Source organism: Megalops cyprinoides, chromosome 13 (genome assembly GCF_013368585.1).
Source record: "Megalops cyprinoides isolate fMegCyp1 chromosome 13, fMegCyp1.pri, whole genome shotgun sequence".
In the NCBI taxonomy this organism is placed as follows: domain Eukaryota; kingdom Metazoa; phylum Chordata; class Actinopteri; order Elopiformes; family Megalopidae; genus Megalops; species Megalops cyprinoides.
Window position 1 is genome coordinate 2,452,364 of NC_050595.1, and position 24,502 is coordinate 2,476,865.

General features: G+C 48.6%; 2 protein-coding genes across 11 annotated transcripts in view; one reads left to right on the forward strand and one right to left on the reverse strand.

Moving 5' to 3' along the window:
- Window positions 1-4,155: 4,155 nt before the first annotated feature.
- Window positions 4,156-13,220, forward strand: katnb1 (katanin p80 (WD repeat containing) subunit B 1). The gene is made up of 19 exons (XM_036543956.1): window positions 4,156-4,340; window positions 4,833-4,963; window positions 5,517-5,634; window positions 5,939-6,039; window positions 6,370-6,411; window positions 7,271-7,354; window positions 7,672-7,787; window positions 8,319-8,390; window positions 8,541-8,691; window positions 9,076-9,260; window positions 9,508-9,659; window positions 9,786-9,836; window positions 10,177-10,241; window positions 10,407-10,646; window positions 10,867-11,016; window positions 11,492-11,568; window positions 11,792-11,866; window positions 12,060-12,176; window positions 12,708-13,220. The coding sequence occupies exons 1-19, from the start codon at window positions 4,301-4,303 to the stop codon at window positions 12,841-12,843; spliced, it is 2,103 nt and encodes a 700-aa protein (XP_036399849.1). The 5' UTR covers window positions 4,156-4,300; the 3' UTR covers window positions 12,844-13,220.
- Window positions 13,221-15,277: 2,057 nt separating this feature from the next.
- Window positions 15,278-24,502, reverse strand: part of kifc3 (kinesin family member C3) — a 34,820-nt gene continuing 25,595 nt past the window's right edge. For 8 of the 10 annotated variants that reach the window (XM_036543432.1, XM_036543439.1, XM_036543431.1 and 5 more), the window contains 10 exons: window positions 24,138-24,285; window positions 23,794-23,924; window positions 23,358-23,469; window positions 22,630-22,916; window positions 22,216-22,346; window positions 20,299-20,422; window positions 19,714-19,843; window positions 18,709-18,938; window positions 18,161-18,307; window positions 17,307-17,520 (listed from right to left, as the gene is read on the reverse strand). In XM_036543432.1, the coding sequence (XP_036399325.1) occupies window positions 17,320-17,520; window positions 18,161-18,307; window positions 18,709-18,938; window positions 19,714-19,843; window positions 20,299-20,422; window positions 22,216-22,346; window positions 22,630-22,916; window positions 23,358-23,469; window positions 23,794-23,924; window positions 24,138-24,285 (1,641 nt within the window). In that variant the 3' untranslated portion in view covers window positions 17,307-17,319. Of the gene's footprint in view, window positions 16,594-16,867; window positions 16,915-17,306; window positions 17,521-18,160; window positions 18,308-18,708; window positions 18,939-19,713; window positions 19,844-20,298; window positions 20,423-22,215; window positions 22,347-22,629; window positions 22,917-23,357; window positions 23,470-23,793; window positions 23,925-24,137; window positions 24,286-24,502 lie in introns of those variants that run through there. The other 2 variants (XM_036543434.1, XM_036543433.1) reach the window with 2 other exon arrangements.

Here is a 24,502-nt window from a genome sequence, read left to right on the forward strand (position 1 = left end):
GCACTGGGGTCTGCCATTCCCGGACCACACCTCGTACCCCAGGGGGTGTCCGTTCACCCACAGCCACTCCCCTCCCAGGAAGCGCAGACCCAGCCACACGAGGTCCGTCGGAGGCTTGCTGCTGGAGTCACCCTGGGCGTTCTTGCTGAACTCCACGGCCTGGTCCAGGGCCTTGTCCGAGGCCAGGCTGAGCAGGTCTCCCCCGAGACCCCTGCAGTGCTCCAGAGCCCCCTCCCACATCTTGCCCCCCACCCCCAGGTCCATGCTGTACTCCCGGAAGCAGAAGAATGGGAATTTAGAGGTGCAGGGGATATCATCCCACTTGGAGTCCACCCACACGGTGCAGTCTTCGTTCCCATTGTAGTTGTCTGGCTTTCCATTTTCCCAGTCAAAGAAGTTTGCCGGCCCACCTGCAGACCAGCTCCACCCGTCCCGGGCTGTGGAATCTCGGTACAGACCGATCCAGGTCATGCCGTTGGCCTGCTTGCCAGCCACTTCTGAAAGCTGCTTCGCTTCCTCTGGGCTCCTGATGGGGGAGAGGTCAGTGTAGCGCTGCCTGCAGTATTTCTGGGCATCTGTCCAGTTCATCTGAGTCTTCACGTAAAAGTAATCCTCGACCGAACAGGAGGCTGGTCCACAGAGAGATGCGATGAGGATGGTAACGAGGGTGGCCGTCTCCATGGCAGCGGTGCACGGTATTCCAAGGCCCTCCTTCTCTCCTTGTGGTTGTTCTCTGTCTGGCTATCTGTCCGATGGGTCAGCTCTACTCACCTGCACAAACAGGTAGCAGGTAAATCAGACCCATTACTCCTGAATAAACTCCGCTCACCACATGCAAAACCACACGAAGCCCCAAAGCTGAAATACAAATTGTAAGCAAACTTCTCTCTTCCACACAGGAAGAATTATGTTCCTGTTGTCAACTGGTTCCTTCCTCCTTTATCTATTCATATTCCTGGAGATCTGTCAGGATAGATTACTCTTGATTTATATGCTATTACACATAAATGGCTTGATTAGATCAGCGATGCCTACAGAATTAGACATCATTCCAGTAATCATTCAAAACTGAGTCAATAATAAAATCCAGTATTCATTCAAAATTTTACGCTAAGCAGCAGTGTGGTGTAGTGTTCAGGAGGACTGATTCAGTTCCCAGGTGGGATACTGTTGTTGGGAAAGGGTCTTAACCTCAATCTCCTCAGTGAAGATTCTGCCATATAAGTAGATAACATGTATGCTGTGTAAGTTGTTCTGGATAAGAGAAACTGTTAAAAATGTGACTGCAATTATATTTTGCCAATACAGCAAGTAGTATCAAATTATCCAATAGCAGGTAACTGATGATGCACCTGTAATGTACAGAACTCTTGCATTGTAACAGTGGCCAATTTTATGTGAAGGAAGTAAATTGTGTAAAGGTCATGCATGGGCCCTTTTTATTGGTCCTCTTGGCCAAATGTACACATCTGTGCATTGGGTTGTTTTGACAAGTTGAGGTCAACTAGAAACTACCTGAGTAAAGAAAAAAGAGAATAGAAAAAAGAAATATACAAGGATTTGCACACGCTCATATCCCACTGACCTCTGTTTGGTTTGTTTATTGGAAAAGAGAGGTGGAAAATAATAGAGCTCCCTGTCTAACAATCACCCGACATCTTGTCAGGACAGCTGTCATATAGTGTGTGTCTCTGCATCACATGTATTACGCCACCTAGTAGTAAAACAAAAGAACTGAGGTTACTTAGAGAGAGACACAAATGCCTCTAGGCTGCTAGAAGCAGCCAAAATGGTTTGTGCCAAATGAAGCATTTTACAGGATTCATGACTGCACTCTCCTGTCTTCCCAATAATGCAGGAAACAACTAGTCAGTGGTGAGAGGCATTAGAACAGGTATTCCAGTGTGGCGGAAATTCTGATGCTGCCTTCATTGAGCCAATATAACACAGGGCAAGTCCTACGTGCATCTAATGTTCCAGAGTATTTACAAATGTGATTGTAGTATATTGAATGAAGTATGGAGGACTAAACCTGGCATAAATAAATAAATAAATAAATAACACCATGAGTTGTCAAAATCTGTAATCCAGTTTATTTCATTTTGACATTTTCATCCCCATTGTGAATTGTCATACCAATTTATGCTGTGCATTCCCCAGTTTGTAATTGTATTTCTTCACTCTTCTCACAGTGTGTCTAAGAATCAAAGATGAAACAAGGGACACGAATTACTGCAAATCTGAAGGACGCATGGTTCGGCTTGGGAAAGTATTTCAGAATTTCTGAGAGTTTACCAAACTAAAGCTTCATACAAAAACACTTCATTCAAGGTTCATAGCACCAATGGTACAAAGGTTCATAAATACAAAGGTTATCTCTCTCTCTGTGGGTGTGTGACTTAAACTATGGCCTACTACAGAAAGACTGCAATAACATAACCTTTCAGCTGACATGTCTGCTGATAATTCAGCTGTGATTACAGGATATCAGATTTAACGAATTTATATTTAACGAAATGATAAGATAACATTCTTGTCTGTTTAGGAGATAATGATTTACAGTCTTTCCATGGCTGGTAAAGGGTGCAGTAAGTGATTTACGAAGCCACTGGTTTTTCAATCCAGTTTGTGTACCTTTATCATTGAGCAGTAAGGAGACATGCTTCAAAAACAATTCCTGAGGGAGATCCTTCATCACTATTTTGAACACACCTGAATGTGTCCTGTTCCTACATACAATTTGGCGAGAAAATTTTTTTTAAATCAGACCCGTTTGCCTCAAATTTCGGAGATTTTTTTTTTTTAAATCTGGCTTCCCGTCTACGTTTGCAACCTCCGCTGTACGTAAACAATAAAATTATTTCAATAACGGACCTTCGTGGACAAGAGACAAAATGAGCGACTCTATGGCGTCTACAAGAATCAGTTCTCACTCCAGTAAAATTCCCGTGAAACTTGATTTAGTCATTTGCACTTGGACTACTTGGGAGATGACGTCATGTGACGCCAGCTACGGCCTTTGAACATCGGTGTTTCCAATTGGCCGGCGGTTATCACGATTATTTGCTTCCTTTAGGAGCAAACAGTGGATTAAGGTCATACATATGTTTACGATTCATGTACTATTACATCAAAACTGTAAACCAGCCGCTAAAACTTCATTTGTGTTATAATATTCTATTTAATACCCAACATTGTACGGTTGCTAAGTTGATTGTTAGCAGCCAATCAGGAGCGCTGTTGTTGGACGGGAGCCGTCTCGAGCTGCTAACGAGAGAAAAACATGACAACAGTTAGGCTGAAATATGGCTACTTAGCTAAAATTTCGCTAATCTCGCAAAATAGTTGACTTGTTTCATCCAACAGTGAAGAAGGACCTGTTTTAGAGTATAATGAGCAATGCAGAAAATCCTGGTAAGTTCGGACTTTTGTTTTGCGTTGACATCGGTGATGGTTTGAGACGGATTTTAGCTAAACGTTATCGAGACCAGCTAACCAAACCTCCTAATAGGTTGTTACCCAGTCTGTCTGTCTGGTCTGAACAGACAAGTACACAAGTTCAGCTAACTTTGCTAACTCAATCTGGCTAGCTAACTGGCATGATCGATCGCTGTGAAATTGAGCAAGAATAGAGCTACTCTGGCTATTTGGGAAATGTCACTTCCAGCTCATTAGCTAACGGTAGTTAGTTTAGCAGACATGACATGCTTTGTTGCGAGTCTACTTGTTTGATACGTTACCTACTTCAATATCTACCCGGTGTTTTACCCGTGCATGCCAAGTCTAACTGATGGCAGAAAGTGTTGTTTTAAAATGGAGTATCAAGTGGCTAGCAAGTTAGCCAACATCAATTAGCCAGTGTCGTTTCTGTTAGGTAGCTGTAACTAATCTTTTCCATATTCTTATTGAAAAGGCACGAGTGTTATTCATAGGAAATCGCAAACACAATTTCATTCATTATTAGTTTTATGCAATTGTATGTCTGGCCTGATTGTACATGCCAGCGTTGTCTCTCTTGTCCTTCCCTGTTCCCACGCATTCAATGTCATTGTTTGATTGTTACTAGGCTAGTTGTGTAAAGTATCCTGTCTTTTCCCTAAACAGAAACGATCTTCAATGAGCTGATGAAGAACTGATGTGTTTTTGGCTGCCTGGTTCTGGCGCATCTTCACTGCCGATCTCATTAAAATACTTTGGCTACAGAGAAGCAGCTTGGCGCTCAGGAAGAACGGAAAGCACTGAGCACATTAAGCATTATTTAGCATAATTTTTCTGAGAGTTTATTAGTATCATCTTCAACATGGCAGTCGCTAACACTACCAAAACATCGTGGAAATTACGTGAGTATACTCCGTTCAAGAACGACACTATCCGTTCTCTGAAGTTTAATGTACCAATGAATGCGCCACTACATCTTCCGTTTTTTTCATGCACAAAGACAGGGTAAGAAGAGAAGAATCTACTTTTAATTAATAACAGGCATTAGTAGAAGAGAACCAAAAACACCAATGCAAGCTCGTAGATTGTCCTCTGAGAAACAGCACATGGAAACGTCTCAGTGTGTGAACTGCACATTATATTATGGGAAGATATGTTTGGATGTGTAATGCCACAGCAGGCATAACTCATCCTGTGGAACAGGGATGTTTGGGTGTGACTGAGAGTTGTATGTACGCTGGGAGAGGAGGTTTGCAGTCACTGTTTCCGCTGAGTCGTGTGCTAAGCTGTGACTAATGAGGAGACTCTGAGGAGTGCAGTGTGCTTGCTGGAGAGTTGCGTGGTGTCATGGCTGTCCTGGTTTCGTGGCTGATCTCTCCCTCTTGCTGATGCAGAGGAGATCGTGGCGCACTCCAGCAACGTTTTGTCGCTGGCGCTGGGGAAGACCTCGGGCCGGCTGCTGGCCACAGGTGGCGAGGACTGCCGGGTCAACATCTGGGCCGTCAGCAAACCCAACTGCATCATGGTACCCTGAAATCATGCTCCTGTGCATGCTCCCTGCGGTCCTGTGAGCTGTCTTTGTGCGCATGTGCGTGTGTGTCCGTGTGTGCGTGTGTGTTTACTGTAGGTGTGTGTGTGTGTACGTGTGTGTGTGTGTGTGTGTACGTGTGTGTGTGCGCACATGTGTGTGTGTGTGCGTGTGTGTGCGTGTGTGTGCGTGTGTGTGTGTACGTGTGTGTGTGCGCACGTGTGTGTGTGTGTGTACGTGTGTGTGTGCGCACGAGTGTGTGTGTGTGTACGTGTGTGTGTGCGCACATGTGTGTGTGTGTGTGTGTGTGAGAGAGACTGCGTGTCCCTTTTGTTTTCATCTTTCTCTTATGCTTCAGTGCCCCCTGAATCGTAGGCTATTGTAATTTAAATATCAGATTTACTGGTTTGTGGCCAGTAATTCATGCTGTGCCTGTGTCTGCTGTATATCTGCACAGCAGTGCTTCTGTGCCGTCCTTTCCCCTTGGCTGCTTTGGGAGGATGTGTTTGAATGTGTGCCATCACCAGTCTGTCCCCTCTCTGTGTGAAAGAGTCTGACGGGACACAACAACCCAGTGGAGTGCATTCAGTTCAGCAGCTCAGAGGAGCAGGTGGTTGCTGGGTCACAGTCCGGGTCTCTGCGCGTCTGGGACCTTGAGGCTGCCAAAAGTGAGTGTGGGCTGGTGCCTTACAACTTATATGTGTGTATGTCTGTGTGTGAACATGCGCGAGTGCATGTCTGTGTGTGTGTGTGTGTGCGCCTTTGTGTGTGCGCGTGTGTGCACACGTGGGTGTGTGCTTCTGTGTGCGTGCATGTGTGTGTCTGTGTGTGCATGTGTGCATGTGTCTGAGAAACAAAATGGCCTGACAGATGGGTTTCATGGAGTGGGGGCATCAGGCTGTCGTTATTGTGTTAGGCTGGAATATTTACAAAGCTGTGATGAAGAGCACAGACTGCCTCTCGTTTATCTAGTCCTTCGGACCCTCATGGGACACAAATCCAACATCTGCAGCCTGGATTTCCACCCCTTTGGGGAGTACCTGGCCTCAGGCTCCATGGACACAAACATCAAGGTGAGAGAGCCCACAGAGCACCTGTGCGGTAAAGTCCAGTCTGTTAAAGGAGCAAGTGGCGCTCCCAAGAGTCAGGATGAGAGCATGCCTGGGGGCCTTGGGTCATTGTCTCAGAGAGCGAATAGTAACTCTTATGATATGCGGACGGCGGGGGCGATGGTTTGAAAGTCGCTATGACAACCGCTGCAGTCATGCAAGCGCCAATAGCACCACGGGTGGTTTGGTTTAAGGTTACCTGTGCCTCATCAGTCCCCTGAACCGCTGAGTCTGGGTTAACACAATGCCACTGCCATGGATGTGTTTTACCCTGACTGAATGTTTCTGTTTCAGCTGTGGGATGTGAGAAGGAAAGGATGTGTGTTCAGGTATAAGGTAAGAAGCTCTTTCTTTCTTACTGAAACCCAGGAACCAAAACCTTTTGCAGAGCAGTGAATGCCAATCTTTTTTTCACTGTGTGAATGTAACAGAGGGGGAGGGCCAGGCAGTGATTTTCCCTGGTACTAAGTAGTACATGTGAATGGGGTGGTAGGTCAGGTGTGTATTTTAGTGCTTTTTAAAGGCAAATTGGGATCGATGACTTGTCATGGTACTGTTGGTTGGTTGTTTTCCTTCCTGCCTTTGGTAAGATCAGCACAGCACAGAGGCTTCAAAATTTCATTTTGTGTGACCTAATCAGAGCTGTACACAGATGGACCAGTTTTGGGGTCATTATCTCGTTAAGACAGGACCCTGTCTGGCTAATCATAGACCACACTGCTGCTGTTGAGATGGAAGCTAAGCCTGGGATTAGACTGTCTTCACATCCTCTGTCTTAATTAGAGGAAGAACAGGCTTATGTCTGTTGGGTTCTGTGTTTTTGTCAAGACAGAGCTGAAGGCTTGTTTTAGTTAGAGTCCCCCTCTCTCCCTCTTCGTTTAGAAAAGGAGAGAAGAGAGAGAAGCTGATCATGGTGTGTGGCAGTTTCATCACAGTCCCTCAGTCTCCGTCTCACAGTTAAAATAATCGTTTTAAGTAAATCTGCTTGATCTGTAATACATCTCATCTCTCCAAGTTTAATTGACTGTAATGTGAATTATTTGTCCTCTTTCTGTAGCTCTGTAATTATGTGTGTGTGCGCACGTGTGTGTGTGTGCGCGTGCGTGCGTGCGTGTGTGTGTGTGTGTGTGTGTGTGTGTGTGTGTGTGTGTGTATGACTGTCTCCGGGACAATGATGTCACTTTATTTGCTGCAGGGCCACACAGGTGCAGTCAGGTGTCTGGCCTTCAGTCCAGATGGGAAGTGGCTGGCCTCTGCCAGTGACGACAGCACAATAAAGGTGAGGGACCAACAGCCCACACATGCACCGTGTACACACACACGCACACACACACACACACACACACACCTGCACATACACCATATACATACACACACACAGACTTACCTTTGGTGCTTTGTCTCATTTGTTTTGTAAATTTACGATTCTATGTGGATATAAGATAGTCGATGTTCTTGTGACATTTTGCCTGTAAATGATGACCTTAAGGCAATACTTCAGCGACATGCTGCTGTTAAACTGTGCATGTAAAGTGATGTTTCAGTGACACGCTGACATTAACGAGCCGCTTGGCTTTTTCTCCTCTGCCCATGCAGCTGTGGGATCTGGCTGCAGGGAAGATGATCACAGAGTTCACTGCTCACACAGGCGCTGTCAACATCGTGCAGTTTCACCCCAACGAGTACCTGCTGGCCTCAGGCAGCTCGGACAGGTAGAGACCCGCACAGCGGCGAGATCCTCACCGCTGTTTCACAAATAGACGCGCTATACTATACCTCTGATCGCTTTACTGTAGTCACAAGGAGTAATTATAGCTGTGGAAGCGTTAGATCTCGGTTAAAGTTCTGTTCTCCTTTGCTAGGAATCAAGTGAAATCACAGGCACTATTATTGAGTAGAATGTAACCATTTAATAAGAATACTGTTATTGAATAAGAATGTAACAGTAGGACAATGAGCATCAATGCAGGAGTGGAAATATCAATGGTCGGAAACCTTGCTTCAGTATCTCCTCTGGAATACAGCATCTCCAACAGCACAGTGTCCCCATCACTTCACTGGGCTTTAGACTTCCCTCTGCTGGCACACTAGCAGCATTTCCAGCTGCTCTCTGGTTTTTCCTAAGTCTACAATCTTAGGAAGTCTACACTGGCCAAACCTTGCCCTGCTTAGCTTCAGCTCTCAGGCAGAGAGCTGAATGTGTTATGGTTGCTGGCTGATTGTCGCTGTTCTGTCTCTGCCAGGACCATCAAGCTGTGGGACCTGGAGAAGTTCAAAATGATTGGCTCCTCAGAGGGACAGACGGGGGCTGTCAGGTGGGTGTTCTCTCTCCATCTCCCTTTTTCTCTCTCCCCTCTTTCTTCCTCCTTCAGTCTGGGATGGGTTTACTCTCTCCCTCTCCTCCCCCGTCCTCTCGGAGAGTTGGAGTCTGATATTGTTGTTGGCTGCTCTGTCCCCCCCTGCAGGTGCATATCGTTCAGCCCGGACGGGGGCTGTCTGTACAGTGGCTCGCAGGACACGCTCCGTGTGTACGGCTGGGAGCCTGACCGCTGCTTCGATGTGGTGTCTGTGGGCTGGGGCAGGGTGGCCGACCTGGCAATCTGTAACAACCAGCTGGTGAGTGGCTACACACACACACACACGCGCACACACACACATACACATACACATACATGCACATACAGACTTATTCACTCACACAGAGACACACACATACACACATATTCACTCACACACAGACACACACACATACATGCACGTCCACACACACATACACACATATTCACTCACACACAGACACACACACATACATGCACGTCCACACACACATACACACATATTCTCTCACACACGCACACTCACTCACACATGCTCACACTGTGTAGAGGGCTTGGCATCCAGGCTGCCTGTAAGTTTATTCTTAGTCTTTCATTAGTGGAGTTTCAGAATGTTTGTTGTTGTGATAAAACACACCTGCATTTCCCTCTCTCTCTCCTTCAGATTGGAGTGTCGTACAACCTCACCAACGTGTCTTCCTACGTGGTGGATCTGAACCGGGTCCAGAAGTCTGGCTCTGTGATTCAGGGCGTGATCCAGGATGACAAACCCCTCTCTGAGCCCTCCCCAAAAGGCGCGACGATCCGCCGCAACTATGAGCGGCCGCTCACCACCTGCGGGAACCAGAGGTGTGACCCCTCTCCTCTCCCTCAACCCCTAACCCGTCTTTCTCAGCCCCCCCAACACCTAACTGTTCTCTCCATGCTCCAAACACCCCCCCCCATTTCTCTCTGTGCCCCCCACCTGTGCCCCACTTACCCTGCAAATCTCTCTGTACCTCTCCACAACCCCCTCTTGCTGTGCCCCCCTCTCCTCCCTGTCTCCCTGTGTCTGTAACTCCTCTGAAGTAGCCCCTGTGCTGTGCGCCCCCTGCAGGGTGAAGCAGAATTCGGAGTCTGACCGGCGCAGCCCGGAGGGGGAGAGACGGAGTCCCAGCAGCGAGGATGAGCGCGAGGAGAAGGAGTCCACCGCCGAAATCCGCAACGCCGAGGACTACAAGGAGATCTTCCAACCAAAGAGCGCCATCTGTAGGCAGCCGCAGTTATTACAGATATATCCCACACAAAAACAACCCACAAATGCAGCTGGCTGAAACAGAAAGTAGCTTGCTTATTGGCTGGTTAGAGTTAATCCCCATTCCCCTCTTCTCACAGCTCGTACCCCCCCGAAGAAGAGTGAACCCTTTCCCGCCCCACCTGAGGATGGTGAGTGTCTCAGACCCCCGGCTGTTTCTACACCAGTGAAGAAACGCAATAATAAAATATCTGAAATTAGCATGTATAATAGTTTAAAAAAAGTAATTTGTATAAATTGTGTCAAAAGAACTGAACCAGCCATTTTAAAAGACTGAATAGAAGTGATAGATTGTCAGATTTGTTGAAAGAGGAAAAACTTGTCCTAATGCACTAGTGATGGTCATCATGATGCTGTGTGGTTTTTGTCATTTTTATGGTGATGGGGCCTTTGTGGTCACTGGCCCTTACCCAAGCTTTATCAAACAGAATCAGGGCTGACGTTGGCTTTTCCCTGGCTTCTCTCTTCCAGAGATTTTTGTGGTGAAGCCCAATCCGGCGCTGGATGTGATGACCCCAATGCCAGACCGGGTGCCGGTAGGTGCTGGGGTGTCTCGTGGTTGGGGTGGTCATTGTTGGTGTGGGAATAGGCAGTGTGATTAAGACGACGTTTGTGTGTGTAACAAAAAAAACCAAAACAAATTGAAAATGTATGTATGTAAAGTGCCGTTTCTCCTGCATATCTGCGCTGTGGTGTTTCAGCCCGGGCAGCTGAAGAACCCGCCCATCGCGTCCTCCACGCCGGTGGTCAGGGTGGAGCCCTCGGTGGCGGCCACCCGGCCTCTCCCCGTGGTGCCCCCGGTGACCCGCCCGCTGCCCGTGGTGGCCCCTGCCACCCGCCCGACGCAGGCCTTCGCCCCGATCCACGCCCGGCCCGAGCCCGCCGTCATCTTCTCCTCCCGGAACGAGCCCATCGGGCTCAACGTGGGCGACTTCCTGCCAGTGAGTCACGCTCTGGGACGCTTGATTTCACCCAAATACGAGACGGGACACAGCCAGGAGTGTGTTCAGAGACGGAGAGTGTGTGAGAGAGCGAGAGAGATTCCAGCCAGAACCTGAAACCTCCTTTTCTTTAAAGGTTATAACAGGTACACATGTGTAGTGGATGTATATGAGGTATAAATCCTGGAGACTGACCCTCCTCCCTCCTCCCTCCTTTCAGCCGGCTAAAAACAACAAGCCGATGACGCTGAGTGACGAGGACGCCCTGTCCCAGATCAGGAAGGGCCATGACACCATGTGTGTCATGCTGTCCAGCCGGCACAAGAACCTGGACACGGTGCGAACCGTGTGGAGCAGCGGGGACGTCAAGGCAAGCGCAGCGAGAGGGGGGCGGGGGGGCAGGGTTTGAGTTTGGGGGATCAGGGTGCAGGGTTCGAGGTTCGGGGTTCAGGGTGCAGGGTTCGAGGTTCAGGGTTTAGCCAGATACGAGATGGGGGGACTTTCAGAAGTGCAGACCTGTAGAACTGACTCACGTTTTATCTGGTGCTGCTCCCTTGTAATGGTGTTGTTACTGAGCTCTCTGCAATGCGCGGTGTGGAGAAGAGGCCATGAGGCCATGCTTTGTGTTTAAAAAGGACCAGGGGAGTCATTTTGTGCTGTCTCTCTCTCCCCCCTATGTTGTCTGGAATCGTTTGTTCTGATGAGCTCTGGAAAATGCCCCACCGTGAGGGGCCATAACAGATAATAAAGGTTGTAGTGGAGCGTTTGAAGTGCGACGGGCTCATGCAGGTTAGCAAAGCAGTGGCTGTTCCAGCTTTAGTACATACTCTCCTTTTGTGCTCCAGACGTCTCTGGACTCTGCTGTGTCCATCAACGACCTGTCCATCGTCGTGGACATCCTGAACATCGTCAACCTTAAGCCGTGAGTGCTGCCCGGAATGTTTGTCCGTACACCTGTGTGTGTGTGTGTGTGTGTGTGTGTGTGAATGTAATCTTGCAATTGTAATCTTGTGAATGTAATATTTCAGAGTTTGATTATCCACCCCACTGAGCATTTGTCCAGGACCTGCTGACGCAATCCCTTTGTGACATCATAGGGACGTCTGAGTTGTTGTGGTAACCCTGACCTTACTGTCTCTCCTCAGGTCGCTATGGAAACTGGACCTCTGCACTGCCATCCTGCCCCAGATCGAGGTGCTGTTGCAGAGCAAGTATGAGAGGTGAGAGAGAGGGAGTCGCACTTTGATGACAAGTCTCATAGAGGCCTGCAGCCAGCTGGCTCTGTGCACTCACAAATTTGCTTAGCAGAGGCCTTCATCTAGTGTGAAACATTGCGCACATTTCTCAGAACACAGCCTGTTTGTCTGGATTAGCACTGGTGAAACGCCTCATTCACCATCCTGTTTTTCTCAGCTACGTACAGACGGGCTGCACCTCTCTGAAACTCATCCTGAAGCGTTTCTGGCCCCTGATCTCAGATACACTCACAGCGCCCCCGTCTGTTGGGGTGGATATTACACGGGAGGAAAGGTGAGGCTGCAATATTTTTTTCACACTTGTCCATGGTATTTACATTTACATAATTAAATTAACTATTATTTAAGTTCATTTCTTTCATGTGTGTCTAATGACGCATGTCTCAGATGGCCATGTTTCAGTCTCTTAACATAAATGGATGTAGTAAAAATATACTAGTATAATAATCCTTACTAGTAAAAATGTTACAAAGGAATATGACAGAAAGGGAAAAATTAAGCAAAACCTTCCTGCTTAGAGAACTTGGTACTTAACATCAGACCTGGATTAGAGTCACCTTTTAAGCAATTTCTAATGTGATTCACTGGCAGTTCCCTCTGATTCATTGGCTTTATAACTGACAGTATGATTGACATGTGAACAGGAAATGTAACCTGCTCAGTTTCATCTGAGAGTAAAGTAGCAGTGGAAAGTATGGAGGTCACTGTAATGTCTCCCCAAAAGGTGTCCCCCCTGCACCACCCCACCCCTAACGTCCTGTCCCGTCTCTCTCCTGTGTGTGGCTGCCTGGCCACGCCCTGACAGGCACCAGAAGTGTAAGGCCTGCTACAAGCAGCTGAAGAACCTCAGTAACGTGGTGAAGAACAAGGCGGGTCAGGTGGGCCGACACGGCAGTGCCTTCCGAGAGCTGCAACTGCTCATGGCTCCGCTGGACGGATAACTGCGCAGACTGCGTCTCTCCCGGACATCTTCACTGCTGACTGCGCAGCCTGCCTCTCTCTCCCGGACATCTTCACTGCTGACTGCGCAGCCTGCCTCTCTCTCCTGGACATCTTCAATGCTGACTGCGCAGCCTGCCTCTCACCCCTGGACATCTTCACTGCTGACTGCGCAGCCTGCCTCTCTCCTGGACATCTTCAATGCTGACTGCGCAGCCTGCCTCTCTCCCCCGGACATCTTCACTGCTGACTGCGCAGCCTGCCTCTCTCTCCTGGACATCTTCAATGCTGACTGCGCAGCCTGCCTCTCTCCCCCGGACATCTTCACTGCTGACTGCGCAGCCTGCCTCTCTCCCCTGGACATCTTCACTGCTGACTGCGCAGCCTGCCTCTCTCCCCTGGACATCACTGCTGACTGCGCAGCCTGCCTCTCTCCCCCGGACATCTTCACTGCTGACTGCGCAGCCTGCCTCTCTCCCCTGGACATCTTCACTGCTGACTGCGCAGCCTGCCTCTCTCCTGGACATCTTCACTGCTGACTGCGCAGCTCAGATCTCTACAGAATATCTTCACTGCTGACTGCGCAGCTCAGATCTCTACAGAACATCATCACTGCTAACTACACAGCTTGCGCCTCTCTCCCGGACATCATCACTGCTGACTGCGCAGCCTGCATCTCTGCCAGCTGTTTCATCCCTGAAGGCTGCGTAGACGTGCTTCGGGACTTTACCTTACGGCTGTCAGCTCTCAAGGATGTTGCCTAACTCGTTGTCTGCACTCAAAGACTGCACCTAACTTCTGTCTGCGCAGTTGTCCTGTAGGACTGCAGCTGACTGCAGGCTGTGTGGAAGTTCTCCAGGCTCTTTCTGTTGACTGCGCAAACGCACTAATGCTGCGCAGGTGCGCTGATTTTTATAGCAAGTTGATCAGCTGATATTAGCGAGCATAGTCAGTGAGACCCATCCAGATCATTTAAAGATCAGCGATTTGGCACAGCAGGATGCCTTAAAACTCAGCAAGTACCTTAACTGTTGATTGCGCAGACAATCCAGTTTTATATCACTACTGTTCTTTTGCAAAGGCATCTCCAGAGAAAGCACATCCATCTGGTTCATTCAGCCTGTGGAAAGGTGAGAGCCGAGTGGTCCTGAGTGGAGGTGGTGCGAGGTCACCTGTTCCAAAAGGTGTAACCCTCCCCCCACCTGACAAGGACTCTGCTGTTTACCACACCTGACCTACCCGCTCACCTGGGAGTCAGTGGTCATTAGAATATTGTAGGTGTTTGATTTCTTTCTCTTTTGATTTTTTTACATTGTGTGTTTGAGTTGCTAACCTAAGGCACTTGGAAAGACGTTTTGTCACAATCAAGGACAATGTTTTACAAATAAAAGCTTTGAAAGGAAAATGAAACTTGTCCTCGGGTCCTCCTAGCTTTTGCGGAGACCCTCTGACTCTGTTGTCCACAGCTGTGCCGTGTTGGCGGTGTCTTCAGCTGATAGCTGGATTTTAAAGGTTTCATTCATACCAGGAAGCAGCATGTGACTGAGAGTTACACTTGGCTCTGATCGGCTGGATTAGTGCAGCTTAGCAGTTTGCTGAGTCTTGATGAGACAGCACTCTCGACAGGTGGGTCACAGACACACCTGTTTTTGATAACTGCCAAATCTGTCTCAAATGGTGTCTCAAGGCCTTCAGTGCTATAAGACTGAATTTATTTAGTCAGTGTTAAGGGATGCTGTTGTACCACAGATACCCACAAGAGGTCAGTCTTGTGTCAGCAATGACTAAGAACGTGCAAGTGCCTACTGTAAGCGGGTGAAAAGGCTGAACTCCTCTGTTCACAGGCCTCTGTGTGGATGCTCTGTAGTCCCTTTAGTGTTAAAGTTCATAATGTTACCATATTGGGTTTGATTCCCCGGTTGGCTAATAAGCAGGGTCTGAGAAACTCGGTCTGAATTGCATCCATAAATACTGTGTCACGCTGTAATGTGAAATAGTCAAACAAATGATACTGTGCTTATAGCATGGTTAATGCTGAATGGCTCTTAAAGTATTAGGAGGGAAAGTGGAAATCAAGGTGGATAGGGTTGCCAGGGTTGCAGCCACTGACTGTGCTTCCCTGTCAGTGAAATCCCTACTGTGAAACCCTCCCTCCGGTTTGTCAGCAATCTGATGTGTGTTTGTTATAACCAAAGAGTCTTTCTCCCCTGTTATCCAAACAGCATCTCCAGTTTCTGATTGGACAGGGGTGGGAATTCGGTGAATCCCATTTTAGATTAGCAGTTGGTTTAGTGTGCAGATACATTTATACAAAAGGCCGGGTGTATTTTTCCCCTTCTGTTTGGATTAACTCTTGCAGATTCATCCATGAACCAAGGAGAAAAAAGGAAACACGAGGCACGTTCATGCAATTCAGGGAGAGGGACCGAGAGGAAACGGTTGGTTCTTTTTCGGCTTTATTAAAAATAATATACAAAAACAGGGTAGAAATCTACACCAGTTGCATTCAGAAAATTTAAGCAAGCATGAGCGACCGCCCATAATTAACACAACGCTGACATGACGTAGCAGACTGATGACACTGCTACAGCACTGCAGAGACCGCAGACGGTCGAATTACGGGCCTAAACGTCCTTATTTACACTGAAAATGCACTGACAATTTGAACAAGATTTATCTACGCATTCAGTTCAGCTGTAGTTTCACTTTCGCTGGATTTGAACAGTCTCATTCTAATGGTATTTCTCACCCCTGTTCACGGTTCATTTGCTTGCACATGAAACTAAAGTCCTGAAAACAAAACATCCAAGGAGCTAAAGAAATGCATGCGTTGAACAGATACTGCTGGGTGTGTCGTATCCAGATTAAGACTTAAAAACATACTGTACAGAAGACATCAAAACTCATCATCCTTATTGCTAAAATTAAAAACAAACTCCAGGTCCTGGAGCCAAGATCCCAACTGCGGTGCTTTATTTGGTGCTGGGCTTTGTGAAGAATCCCACTCTAATTCCAACCAATCAAAACTACTGAATTGAGAAACATTTCACACACGTTTGTAAAACTGTAATTAGACATGGATAAAACACATTTAAGGTAACAGCTTCATCTAAAGTGCGTTTTGCCAAAAAAAAAAAAAAATTACATTAAATACTGTGGTTGGAAGACTCCATTGCTGTTCAGAAAAGAGTTATTGTCAGAGTTATTGGGTCCACTGTGTGTGTGCTTGTGGGAGGGGTCTGTTTGTCTTTTCGGGGCTCCCCCCCTGCTTGGCCCCCTTCCCACTCAAGCTTGGATGAGCTGTGCATTTGCATCGGTCCCCATTTGTCCCAAGCGGTAAGAGTCTGAAACTCCGAGGAGAATCACCACGGCACCGCAGGTGGTTGTGGTTTCAGCGTCGTGATCCAAACCCATCAGTGCTCTTAAATCAGCCAATCATGCAGTTAAGCAGAGTCACCACCAGAGGGCTCTATTCCCATTCAATCTGGTCTGTTTATTTCCCCCCACAGTATATTGCAGAGGGGGTTTCTATTGGCCATCCTGACATCAGAAAGCTTTCATTGGCTGATCAGATGGCGGAGCAAGTTCCTATTGGCCGACCACTGATGCAGAGCCAGGGTGCTGGGAGACACCCTTCGGAAATGATGATGAAACGAGCTTCAAGTCTGGAACAGTTGTTGAATGTGCTTAAGTCCTGGTCGCCCGGCAGTGCGGATTCTGTTTTTCCCATCACGCAGCGAGCTTCAGCCTTCCTGAAGGGGGAAAAGGAGGAGGTTCAGACATCAAAAAAAAAAAAAAAAAAAAACACCCGCGGTTCAGCACGCAAACAGCCTGCGTGAAAAAAAAAGCAGGAACTGTGAGAAGATGGCGGTGCGTACTGTCACACACACAAACACACACACGAGAGAAGCGTCCCCGGGGAGGGTGTTAGAGGCAGGTGGGCGCTGGCAGTGTGACTGAGGCGGGCACCATGCCATGCTGAACGGCTTTTTTTCCATGCCAAGCTGACCGTTAAAACCCACCTACCTGCCCACTGTGCCCCACCCGTCAGCTGCCTCTGTCTACATGTCACTCTGCGAATTAACCACAGCATCAGAGGAGAGGTCAGAGGTCAGAGGTCAGAGGGGGAAGAACAGAGGGGTGACAGTTATACCAGCACCAACAACCCAAACTGAAAATGACCCTTTACACACAGAGAGAACGAGCGAGCGCAGAAGATAAGATATCCTCACGCTAAACCTTATGTGGGAGGTTACTTTCCGCAGTCTATAGTCTTAAATGCACCCAAAAAACAGAAACAAAAGCACACAATCTGCCTTCTGAGATCAACACTAGGATATCCGCTGAAGTGGCCCGTTCAGATCGCGTGTTCAGACACACATATGGCAGCAGTGCTGCTGGGTTCATTTTGAGGTCCAGAGGTAGTCAAAAGACGCCATTAAGCTGCAGTAGATGCAGTAGATGTGCACCAGTGTAGCTCAGAGAGACGGGACGCTGTGTTTGTGCTCACGTGTGTGCGTGTGTTTGTGTGTGTAAGTGTGTAAACTGCACCCACCTGTGGCGATCTGGGACTGGGACCTCCGGCGGGCGTTGGATGAGGTCTTGCTGCTGGGGGTCAGGGTTGACCCCACGCTGCTTGTTCGGGAGATAGGCAAGGGTGTCACCGGCGGAGAATCGAGCTGAGAGAGCGAGAGTGAGGGAGGGAGAGAGAAAAAGAGTCAGAGAGAGATGGAGAGACGCCAGATTCCCCCAGATGGTTAGAGGTCATTCCCACGTGCTTTGTGACTTTGACTTCAACAGCACTAAAACTGCAGAGAGATTATTTATACAGAATTATCCTAAACACCCTTCAATCCCTGCATTTTTAATTGCAATTCAATGTGAATAACAATGACGAAGAGCAAAATGATGTGATCCTCCCACAGCAGGGTGTGTGGCTGGGTTCAGCCATACCGACGGCTTAGCTTACCAGGTTTTATTATGCTTTTAAAGGAATATCCATTTGGATCAAAAATGACACTAGGTATCTCACACTTAGTAAAAATAAAATAGCAGCATGTTTAACTTTCTGCAGTATAAAACCTCTCAGACACAGGACTGTGAGTAGTTCCTGGAAGAAGTGAGTAAAGGTGTAAAATCCAAGTCCGCAGACCTTTGATCTCTCAGTCAGCCCCTATTAGAGAGCAGCAGGAGCCTGGGGTGACCTGGCACATGGGTTTGACAGCAGGCAGCAGCATGCGGCACATGGGGATGTTTGGAGTTGGTGTGAGAGCGTGTGCGTGTGCGTGTGCATGTGCGTGTGCCGTGAGCGTGTCTTACCTCCACGCTGTCGTGCGTGGGCGAGGACGAGGTGGAGGAGTTCTCCACCTGCTTCCGGGAGGCGGAGCCTAGCTCCACAGAGCGTACCCGCTGGGCGAATTTCAGGGAGCACACCGATTCGCTGACGTTGCTGTCCATCGGGGAAACCTGCCGAGGGGGTGGGGGTTTTGGGTCATGTGACTCAGACACAATTGGGCCCATTGTTTCCCAAACCACTCTCCCTTTGAGCAATCATGCCAAGGCTTAACGTTCAGACCCCATTTTTACAACCGCTTCAAGTTCCACAAACAGTTCCACTCCATTACAGAACACTAATGCCACGACAGATTGACATGCTCGACCCCTCCACTCAGGTATACAGTTATGCATTCCTCAGGTAGCAGAAGAGTTGGGCAGGCCCAGTTCAGGACCTCCCTTGGGCTCTAAACCCTGGTGCTACACCTGGCCCCACCTGGCCCCACCCAGCACCACCCTACCTGGCCTGGCCCCACCCCACCTTCCTGTGCCCCACCCCACTGAGCTCTGACCCAGGTCTCAGCCCCACCCACCTGCACCATCATCAGCGTCTTGCTGTCCCCGCTCAGGGAGTCCTGCAGCAGGTAGGTGAGGCGCGAGTTTCGGAAGGGGATATGGGCCTGCTTGGACCGCAGGGCGTGGATCACGTCTCCCAGGGCCGAAAGGGACTTGTTTATGCACTGTGCCTCCCGCAAGCGGCTGCCCTCCGCGCCGGACTTAGCGATGCGCTCCGACCCGGCCAGGTCCACCAGGTTCAGCTTACCTGTGGGGGTGTGGTGAGGGGGGGGGTGGTTAGGTACAGCTGCATGAAGGGTTACAAACCACAACACCAGCTGGTCCACCAGCCTGCTTCACGTGAATGCAATCAGCCAGCACTTTACACAGCTAGAGCTGTAAATACATTATCCATGAAGGAGCGGCTGGACATGTTTATGTCTTTCACATGTTGGCCATTAGACACGGCTGCACTCAGAGAGGCCCCGAGATGCCAGGGTAATTTTCTGTACATCTCTCATATGACCGAACTGCTGCTCATTACTTACAGAGAGAATTAGGGGAGCGTTATGTAAGTCATGCCATGCTAACTTGCGCTGTATGTCTTTCATTTGACTAACTGCTGGCCAATGGGTGAAGCCTGACCAAGAATGATGTAAGCACTCTGAGCGCTCAAGATTTGCAGAGAACAACCCGGACTGGAATTATTCCCAGTGTAACGTAGGGTTTTATCCAACAAAAAACTACAAAAATTCATCACTGACGTCATCTGGACAGTTTTTCATTCTTTCATTTTCGTCTTGTTTTTAATGTTGGCTTGGATTTGTGAGTATCATGTGCATTTATAGAAGAGCAACGTGACCGCTGTTATCTCCCTTACTGTGGGATTTGAAGCAGTTGGATAATGTCCAAATTCATCCACAGTACAGGACTGATGTCAGTTGATACACAGTGGAAGACATGGGGAGAAGAGTTCGGTACAGGTCTGAGGTCAGTCAGACCTGTGCTAACCCTTTTACTCTACACTGAGGTCAGTCTCTGACCTGAGGTGCGGTTGCCGGTGGAGGAGTTGAACCCGGAGACGGTGATGATAAGGAGGGCGTGAGATCGAGAGCTGTGCTCGTTCAAGTTGGTGCAGGCGGTCGCCCGGTTCATGTGACCCAGCTCAAACACCTACAGGATCAGGGACACGTCAGACACACACACACAACCGAGCAACACACTGCGGTCACTGTAGGGTGCAAGACTCTAACACCAATATAACTTGTTATGGGCAATACAAAATTATCTTATAACTGAATCTTCAGCAATCTGGTGGTTTCTGACTGAGTAGTGTGACTCAATTTACAGAGACTACCATAAGGCAAATATTACTTTGGGAATATGAGGTATAATTGGTGTAAACACAAGGTCGACAGGGTCACTGTATGCACACATGAGTGCTTGCACACACACACACACACACACACACACACACGCGCACACATACTTCATTCTGTTAAGGCTTAAAATTACAACACAAGTTTAGCTCTGTGCAGTAGAGCAGGCACATTCCGTTAGCTTGCAGAATGTGGGAACAGCGTCACGCGTCTGCTTGTAGATCTTTCCGTCTGCGGCTCTGAGCTCACCCTGTTAATGTCCTCCGCGCTCTGCACGGCAAACTCCGTCAGTCCCGGGACATACAGCTGCCCGCTCCCGTCTGGACACATCTTAATGTCCAGCTTCTCACTGGGGTTGTCTCCCAAAAGGTTCCTGAGGGAAACAATGTCAGCCACTTTGGTTCCTTCTCAAGGGTTTCTTGCAAGACATGAGACTACTGGAGGCATAGATTCTTGTTGAGAGAAACCTCAGTTAAACACAGTGGCCAAAACACTACAGACTACAGGCAGAATGAGGAGCCTAGCTGGGCTAAATGGCTTGTTCTTTTCATTAAACTCGTAAGTTACAACACTATTGTACATACTGTTCCTACGCAAACATGACATATCCATGTATCGATGTACTAATGTTCTTTTTCTGGGGAGATTACCTGTACAATGTGCTTACATCCACTGATAACAGCAGCTGAGCCACAAGAAAGGTATTTATTGAGAAACCTCTGGATTCTAACCTCAGTATCACCCCAACACTGATTGCTTCTGGGAAGCCACTAGTTAGAATGGGTCTATTTGCCCCTGGTCCTGGAGTTCTGTGGTGTCTGCACAGCCACCCAACCCTGATCCTGTGCGGTCACCACATTTATGGGATGGCTCAGCTATGGTTCTGGAGGGCTACAGCCTCCCCCCAGGTCCGTTACTGTCAGGTGATTACAAACACGATTCAACCAATCACGCTCAGCAGAAAGGCCCGCTGGATCGCGTTCCTCCAGGTCTGGAGTTGAGGGGCCGAGATGTAACACAGCGTCGTGAAGCTGATCCCAGGTACACGGCTGACATCTGGAACACTACAGAGATACCTGAGACACAGGTGCCATCACTGAGGCACTGCGTTCACTTGGAGAGAGGAGGCGGCGTTGACTGGGGCGTGGCCAGTGTTCAGGCCTTAACCTGACGCACAGCGATTCTCCTGTCCAATCAATGCGACCGACCCAAAGAAGCCCCGGCTGATGAGAGAATGGGGTGAAAAAGTTGGGCCCTCTATGAATTCGCGCTTCGACTCACTCGACATAGACCGCTTTCAAAAAAAAAATATTCCACAGACCTGGTGTCACCGATGTACAGCACGTACACAACGGCACAGCGTTGATGGAGACTGGGATCAATGTGTTTACAGCAGAGTCCTGACATACACAAGCCAGATGGCCAGAGACATCATATATAATCCACTTTTATATAACCCGCTGGCCTTATATCCAACACACACTCCCTGTTAACCGTGTCAGAAGTAATCAGAACGCCAGGTTACGTAAAGGTACTGCTAGAACAGGGACGCAAACGTCAAGGACTGAGGCACGATGCCAATCCAAGCACTGATCTGAGATCAGCTGTTTAGGGGAGGCTCTCTGCGTGAGAGAAAGCCTGGCTGCAGTACGACTCCTTAGTCATTGTGCAACTCCGCGTCTAATACTAAATAAAACCTTGAATTTCAGCCAACCACAACCTTTCCCCTAAAATAAATCTATCCAATGAGATTAAAAACAGTTAAAAATTCCACTGACACAATGTAACACACAATGTGACGTATTGTGAAATGATGGGGGGGGGGGGGGGGGGGTGTTGTGGATATTCCGCAATAAAGGAAAACACTGACTCTATAGGGCAAAAATGCAACTGGTTTCACTATGGCAAAGAGGCAATCCTTTCATTCTCTTATCTGAGGCATGTTAATAATTTGAGAGTTAGGAAATAATTAACCAAAATTCTAACTGAATTTTGCTCTCTCAGGACAAGGTCACTCAAGAAATGAGAAATCACAGTGACAGCTGCGAAACAACAGTCTCATTTTTTGGGAAGGGTGGGGCTTGGGATTGAGAGCTGGGAAATGATGTCGCTGCGGTGACCGCTCCCATGACCCCGGGACAGGACAGGTCATGTGACTGCTCTCACCGGAGTGTCTCGTTGTAGATCTCCACCATGCTGACGGTGATGTGGAAGTCCCAGTCGGGCGCCTTCTCCGACACCTCGGAAAACAACAGCTGCAAAGCACGCTGGTTAATGCCGGGGTTCTCGGGCACACCCTGAGGAGGAAGAGGAAGAGGAGGAAGAGGAAGAGGAGGATGCGCACACATGTAAAAACAGCATCACAGTGCAAACAATGATAACATTAACAGCACAATAGCATTCAGGTTACTGACTTCAGACTACAGCACAGTTCAAAGAGAATTTACATTCTCAATAGTTGGCTCAGTTGTTTATAAAACCAGGCAAAATGAATTAATGAAATGCTGCAGGAATGGATGAATGAATGCAAACACGTTTTCTGTGTCAGTTGAGGTTTGGAAAATCTAATGAGAAGAATACCTCCATGGTGTAGGTCTTCCCCGAGCCTGTCTGTCCGTAAGCAAAGATGCACACGTTGTAGCCATCGATACAGGAAGTAATCAGAGACTGAACTTCCTGAAAGACCTCCTCTTGCGTGGCCTGAGGAGGGAACACCTTGTCCAGCTCGAATGTCATCGCCTTCCCCTTGTTTGACAGTTGGAGGATGGCATCATCGTCCTGGTCAAAGGTCACCATGTTCTTGGCCTCGGCGGCGTCCAGCTCCTCTTGGGACACAGGGCGGACCCGGCAAAACACCCGGATATTACCTGAGGGATGAGAGAGAAAAAGCCCAAGGACCAGGTTACTTCCTATTTACTCTGTTGAAGCTACTCTCACTCTCCCCACTCGGTACAGGTGTCTGTTCGCCAGATGTTACTTCTATTTTTATCTTACTTCTTGTTGTTCTAACTTTGTATTGCCCTCTGTTCTGGGTGTAAATGACAGCCTTAAGCGGGAGCACAGATGAAGAGATCTGATAAAAACCGAAGATGGAATCTCTGATGAGGATTGCCTGGAGGATGCTACCACACGATTAAGCGCGAGTCTAATCCTTCACACGTGAGCCAGGAGCCTCGGGAGAGAGACAAGCTGAACGGGACCGAATGTTCTCAGGTAAGTCCAGGTAAGCCGATCTCTCACGGCAGCGGCTGCCAGGTGCGGTGAGGTCACAGGGGAGGGCACGCCGCCTGTCCCCTCCGGTCCCTCACCTCTGAGGCGCACCAGCTCGTTGTGACACTTCTTCCTCAGGTTCATCTCCCTCTTGTACTTGCGCAGGAGCTCCTGGTTGGCGCTGCTCACCTCCGCGATCACCTGGCAGATCTGCGGGCACGGGGGGCAGTGAGGTCAGGGGTCAAAGGGCAGCACAGCCACAGCCATTCCCTGCCTTGACTACATATTTAGCTCCTCTCATCCTCCGTACAGGAGGTAACAGGAGATTCCAGTCCTGTCCACATTCCTGTGAATGTTCCGATTTAGATTACATGCCTTGAAGAATGGCTGGCACGTTACGAACAATCAGAACACAATAGCTTCAACAATGGCAGGGAAAGTGTTTTCAGTGTTAAGCACACTGAGGTGGCTGTCTGGTCTATAAATCGCAGATCTGTGGTGGTATGGCAGCCCCTGCCCGGGGGCCAGGCTCACCTCCTGCTTGGCCTCGCTGATGGCCTTGTCCAGCATGAGGGGGAAGTCCTGCACCTGCCGCTTCAGGCAGTTGTAGTCACAGGTGAGCGTGCGCAGGGCTGGCTGCAGCGTCAGCAGGTTCATCCGCACACCTGCGCAGACGGATGACATCACAGCCGTGAGCTCACAATGTGGACGTACGCATGTACGCACAAAAGAGAGACATTCTTGTGTGACGCAGATGTAAAAGACACAAAAACATACAGGAACTACAAACATCTACAGGAGAGAAACATACAAGACACAGAAATAAAACGGATATGCACACATTCACACAGCAGACAGACAGACAGACGGTGACTGACCGGCCAGGTTCTCGTGCACGGCCTTCATCTCGCTCTCGGCGCGGATGAACGCCTCCTCGATGACACGGTTCTTCTCCTCCTCCAGCGACTGCATCTCCGCCTCCAGCTGGCCCTGAACTCGCTCCATCTCACCCTCGTACGACAGGATCTGAGCACAGGCAGGGAGACGGGTCAGGATGGACCCTCGAACCCGTCTCACCTCAGCAAAGCACTGCTAACACCAGAACAGTGCATCCCCTCTCTATATGCTGTTCACTGATATTACTCTATCATTAAAACGGCACATAAAGATACAGAAATTCACCATGGACTAGGTGCCCTGATGGGCAATGAAGTGATTAAATGTATCAAAATATACACTGTAA